This window comes from Pelodiscus sinensis, chromosome 3 (assembly GCF_049634645.1).
Source record: "Pelodiscus sinensis isolate JC-2024 chromosome 3, ASM4963464v1, whole genome shotgun sequence".
Lineage (NCBI taxonomy): Eukaryota > Metazoa > Chordata > Testudines > Trionychidae > Pelodiscus > Pelodiscus sinensis.
The window spans coordinates 14,536,310-14,542,309 of record NC_134713.1 but is presented as its reverse complement, the minus strand read 5'-3'; the positions used below and the strand labels follow the sequence as shown (position 1 = coordinate 14,542,309).

General features: G+C 45.3%; 1 protein-coding gene across 1 annotated transcript in view; it reads left to right on the top strand.

The window, feature by feature from the left end:
* Positions 1-1,434: 1,434 nt before the first annotated feature.
* The window catches only part of FKBP1B (FKBP prolyl isomerase 1B), a 57,452-nt gene continuing 52,886 nt past the window's right edge, over positions 1,435-6,000 (top strand). The window contains exon 1 of the mRNA XM_075923409.1: positions 1,435-1,669. Within this exon, the coding sequence (XP_075779524.1) occupies positions 1,633-1,669 (37 nt within the window). The 5' untranslated portion in view covers positions 1,435-1,632. The remainder of the gene's footprint in view (positions 1,670-6,000) is intronic.

Genomic DNA, 6,000 nt, shown 5'->3' with positions numbered 1-6,000 from the left:
GGCAACATCAGAACCCCTATGGAAATATTATTGACCCTTGGGGACTGTTTTGACAGATATATACCGATTAAGATAAACTACAAAGACAGATGTCAAATGTCAGACCTGTACAGACTGGACGCAGAGGGACACACTTCCTCCTATTAAAAAACAAAAAAGATCAGACCATTTCCCACAACCAAAGAGAATTGTCAGCAAAATTATTCCCTAAGGCTACGTCTGCACAGCAGACTTCTTGCGCAAGAGCACGTCCACACCTCAAAGCTCATCACAAAAGTGATGGATGCTCCATGGACACTCTTGTGCAAGAAAGCTCTGATGGCCACTCAGAGAATGGCCATCAGAGCACCTGTGCTTTTTCCCATAGGGGTTTCTGGCGCCAGTTATTTTGCGCAATAGCCATAGCACAAAAGGGAGTTATGCCTCATAGAAGGAGGTTTACCTACACCGGCAAAAGTCCTCTGTTCTGCCATTTTACTGCTGATTTACTTGAGCAAAAATGCATTTGAGGTGTGGACGCTCCGCAGGTTTTTGTGCAAAATCAGCCATTTTTGCACAAAAACCTCGCAGTGTAGACATAGCCTAAGAGTTGATGGAAATAGATTCATACAGATTCTCGTAGGAGGAAAGACGTTTGAGACACAAATATCTGAAATATGTGTGTCTTACACTGTATTACAACTTTTAATCCAACATGATGGGAACAATTAACCATTAAAAGCAGCTTTTCTTTAATTAATTAATTAATAGATATTGTAGTGCATATTTCGCCCCCCCCCCCCCCCCCAACAAGGAAGTATAAACACTTCTACGGCATGCAGCCTAGAGATGTGGGAAGCATCATTCCAATCTAGCCTTTGTGCTGTAAGGATTCCAGGCCTTGCTCTCCCTGTCGCTCCCCCTGTCTCCAGAAGCCCCTGGGCACATGTGGCACATCTCACAAGCATAACTGATGGAGTTGGGAGCAGCTCAAACTCCACCGCCCGTGAGAGGACACAGAAGTGAATTAGAAGCAGTGGGCAGTGGGGACACAATGGTGACACAGACGCTCATTAGCAGGAAGAGAGCTGGCGCTTGTTGTACCACACACCAAAACTGGGTCTGGTACCACTGGACTGGGGACTACTGAGCTGGTATCAGCTGCCTTGAAGGAAGCAATGCATCCTTCTGGACAGCCCGCATAGCTTACTCCCCAGCACATAGGGATGCAATTTCTGCAAAGCTATTGAAGGAGCATATGCGGTGTGAGGAAGCAGCAAGCCCTTGCTGGGAGGGAATAGCACTGAAGTGCCAAATCCTTAAATGTTTCCAGCAGCAGCAAATCCCAGCGAACTACAGCCTGAGAGGCCTGCCCCTCCTCCCCCAACTCCCAGCCCTGGGAGGGACCGGCCTTTCCTGTGCAGCAGAGAAGGGGGATTGGGTGACAGCGTAGGGAGCTCCCCCCCCGTCCCAGCTTTTGCATTGGCTGGCAGCGTGTGACGGGCAGCTGCGGTGCTCCTTGTCAGTCAGCTCGGCAGGGGAATGCATGCAGCAGAGGGTCCGTGGCGTGGGGTAGTGCCCAGCTGAGCACAGAGGGTGGCCCAAGCAGCCGCGAGAATTGCTCGGTCTCTGCCGCAGACCAGCCGTGCAATAATGGGAGTGGAAATTGAGACCATCTCCCCTGGAGACGGTAGGGACCTGCTCGCTCTCGTGAGGGGTGCTGACCGGGGTGCTCGCCGCGGCACGCGGCGCGAGCCGGAGACAATGCAGACCCAGGGCGTCGGGGGGCGGGGAGGGGAGTCAAGGGGAGCGCGGGTGCCGCCGCCTGAGAGAAATGTGAGAGGAGGGAGTCCGGTTTTTCTGGGCACCAGAAGAGGAAGGAGTCTGGGGTCCTGCAGCCCCAGGGGCTCTGGACTCCAAAGATAATCAGAGACCAGATGAAGGGGAACCTAGGGTCCAGCAGCTGAAGAAGAAATCAAAGACTGCAGGGAAAGAAGGGTGTGTGTGGGGGTGACATTCCTAGGATGGGGGGCGGGAAGCCTGAGGGTCTGGTGGGGAAAGTCTCCTGGATCAGAAGCACACGAGGAAAGGGGACCAGGTTCTCTGGGATTCATAGGCTGCGGTGTCTGCTGCTCCTTTGGTGGCAGCAGCAGAGGTAGCGAATGGTTTGGGACATTTAAATGGCATTTGCTGACAGCTGCATAAATCCAAGTGCAGGGAAGTAATTTGGTAATGAGAGCAAATGATAGTCCAGAGCACACCCCCTTAAAATGTGAGCCTTAGCACTCAGCAGCTAAAGCAAGTTCACTTCCGAAGCGCATTCTGGACCAGACATTATTGGAGCAGTAGCAGCAAGACAGTTAATTTCTGTAGAGAGAGGGTGGAAATCAACATAATAAATGATTGCTGATTAGCGTGTGTGGCTGTGGCAAAAGCTGGCATTTAACACGCACGGTAACAAAGTTTCACAGATGTATTGCCAAATCGTTTCATGAACAGTAGGCCATTTATGTCAAGAATCATTTCACACGGAAGCAGCATTTTGACCGGATCAGCTATTTTCTCCCCCATTTTAAATGTTGTTATTGCACCTGTAACACTTGTAATGGCTCCAGATTAGTGAGTGTATTAATCTTTGATTTTTATGGGCTTGGTTTTTTCAAATCAAAATAATAGCTACTCTGCTTTGGTGTTAGAGCATCTTCCCCTAACTCTTGAAGACAGATGTCATTACCAGGGATCATAGTTTTTGTGATAAAACTCCCAGAAGTTCCTGATTTAAAAAAAAACCCATTACAATCCTTGTGATTTTTTTTTCTCTGTGATTAAAATAAAATGCTGAGCTTGAGTTTCCCCTGGGGTTCCACTAGACATGTTTTTATTTTTTTTCCACAAAATGTAAAAACTATAGATTCTCTGTAGAAACACAAATGTTGCATTTTCTCACATTGTTCTGTGGCAAACAGATTTCTGGGATCTTTGATCATTACTAATATAGAGCCATACGTATCTATGTTATGGCCCAAATTCATCCTTGGCTTAACTCTGTTGGACCAACATCATTTCCCACCCCTTGCCTATGTCTCTTAACTGTCTTCTCCCTCTACTGTTGTTTAGCTGTGTGGGTCAGATTCTGCTCTCACTTGTAGTGCTGTAAATTCAGAGTAACTCCACTGTTATTCTATCGTAAGTGTTAGTGAGGGCAGAATTTAGCCTTCTCATTTTCTTAATTATCTCTAGAATGTATTGGGATATGGTGCATAAGAAAGATGCTCTTTAAAATAAAGTTATAAATGTGATTTGGCCTGGTTGCAAAGCTTAATCCAATCCAATAGATTTAAATAGTGTAATTAAAACCAAAACCAGTAAGTTCTATTGCCATCAAATCCACTCAGAAGTTGATTTGTTATAGTGACTAGTTGAAGGTCTTAACATCATTGGGCCTAATTCAGCCTTGGTATAAGATAATGTGTCTCCATGGATTTGGTGGTATTACACCAATTTATGCCAGGGTGGAATATGAGCCACTGATGACTTGTATCATACTCTTTTTTATCTCTTTCCACATTGAATGATATGGATTGTATTTGCATCATATTTGGCGGTAGGGATGTGAAAGTAGTGCTTACTGAGCTCAGGGCCCCACAGTGCTAGGCTTTCTACAGACACACAGAGTATTTTTACACTGCAGCGTCAGCATAAGCCCAGGAGTAGTTGGATTTGAATTCACAGACCCTGGCTTTGAAAGCTCAGGGTTTGAGCATCCACACTCATCCGTGACTTTTAACTTAAAAATTTTTGACCCTGGGCCCCACACCAGGGCTCCAGTACCACCAAGACAACCTAAACCTCCAAGTGGAACCAATCATATCCCAGGCTACCTAGCACACTCCTCAAATGTGTCCACTCTCTGGCTGTCTGTGGCACATCATGGGAAAACTTGACTGTCCATCCGACTTATCACAGGAAGTTGTTGCAGCCCACCAACGCATTCTGCTGATCCATCTGTTTGGTCTACATGCTCCCAACAATCGGAACCAGGAACATGGAGTCATCATTGGAAGAACTTCTCTTGCTTGCTTTTGCTCCTGTTTCAGGAACTGGGGAGAGCTTTCATGAGATGCTGGGGGACATTTTGGTGGCATTTTCTGATCCACTGAAGTCACCTGACAGAGCTAATGATGGAAGAGGAGGATGATATAGACATGGAAAACTCAAACTAGCTGATGCACCTCATGACTTTTAGTATTTCTGCTCGTGCCCTCTGCATAGACCAGTAATTCTGGAGCAGGACCACAAGCACAGACTGATAGGATCACATTGTCATGCAACTTTGAATCATAGAACTAGAAGGGACCTTGCGAAGTCCTCGAATCCAGTCCCTTGTCCTCATGGCAGGACCAAGCACTGTCTAGATTAGAGACCATCCTTGATAGATGTTTATCTAACGTGCTCTTAAATATCTCCAGAGATGGAGATTCCACTACCTCCTTAAGCAGCTTATTCCAGTGTTTAACCACCCTGACAGTTAGGAAGCTTTTCCTAATGTTCAACCTAAACCTCACTTGCTGCAATTTAAGCCCATTGCTTCATGTCCTATGATCAGTGATTCAGGAGAATAATTTTTCTCCCTCCTCCTTACAACATCCTTGTAGATTCTTGAAAGCTGCTATCATGTTTCCTCTCAGTCTTCTCTTTTCCAGACTGAAGAAACCCATTTATTTCAGTCTTCCATTATACATCATGTTTTCTAGACCTTTAATAATTTTTGTTGCACTTCTCTGGACCCTCTCCAGTTTCTCCACATCTTTCCAGAAATGTGGTACCCAAAACTGGACACAATACTCCAGTTAAGGCCTAATCAGCACAGGCTGAGTCTACACAGCAGTGTTATTTTGGAATAACATCATAGTCCGCATCCACACAGCAAGCGATTATTTAGACATAATGTCGAGCTGGAGGACTTCTTACTCCGACTCCTGTAACCCTAATTTTACGAGGAATAAGGGAAGGCAGAGGAAGAGTACTCTTTCCTGGACTTCCTGCTGTGTAGACAGTGCCAAAAACTAAAATTAGCTATTTCGACTTAAGCTACACAGTTGACGAATCTTATTTCGGCTTTATGCGTGCTGTGTAGACATGCCCACAGAGCAGAGGGGAAGAATGACTTGTCTTGCTCGCAACACTTCTGTTAATGCATCCCAGAATGATGTTTGCTTTTTTGCAATAGTTGACACGCTGTTGATTCATATTTAGCTTGAGTCTCACTATGCCCCCATATCTCTTTCTGCAGTACTTCTTCCTAGACAATCATTTCCCATTTTGTGCATATGAAACTGATTGTTCTTTCCTATGTGGAATACTTTGCATTTGTCCTTATTAAACTTTATCCTATTTACCTCAGACCATTTCTCAAATTTGTCCAGATCATTTTGAATTATAATCCTATCGTCCAAAGTACTTGCAACTGCTTCCAGCTTGGTATTATCTGCAGACTTTAAAAGTGTACTCTCTATGCCATCATCTAAATGGTTGATGAAGATATTGAACTGAACTGGTCCCAAAACTGACCCTTGTGGAATTCCGCACCATTTCCTGGTGAGTCAGTTGCCTGCTGGGAGAAAGTTCTTTCATTTTCCTTCCTTCCTTCCTTCCTTCCTTCCTTCCTTCCTTCCTTCCTTCCTTCCTTCCTTCCTTCCTTCATCCGCGTCAGTTTTTTTTTAAATATGCATTTAGTATGTCTTTGTAGGATTGCCTCTGACCAATGCAGGATTTCTGACTATACATCAGGTGAGAGTAGAGGGCTTGTTTTGGGAGGCGAGAATGTGGCATGCACATACAATGTCCAGCCCAGCAGAACTGGTGTATAAGGATCATTCCTTCAATGCAGGTGACAAGGTTTCAGTGAGCATGCTGGCTTTAATGCATCAATCTTCCCATGTGATGCAAAGGGTTTTCCGCTGGTTGGTATTCTACCTTCATGGACAGGCTGTGACACAATTCCCACCAAATGGTATTGTC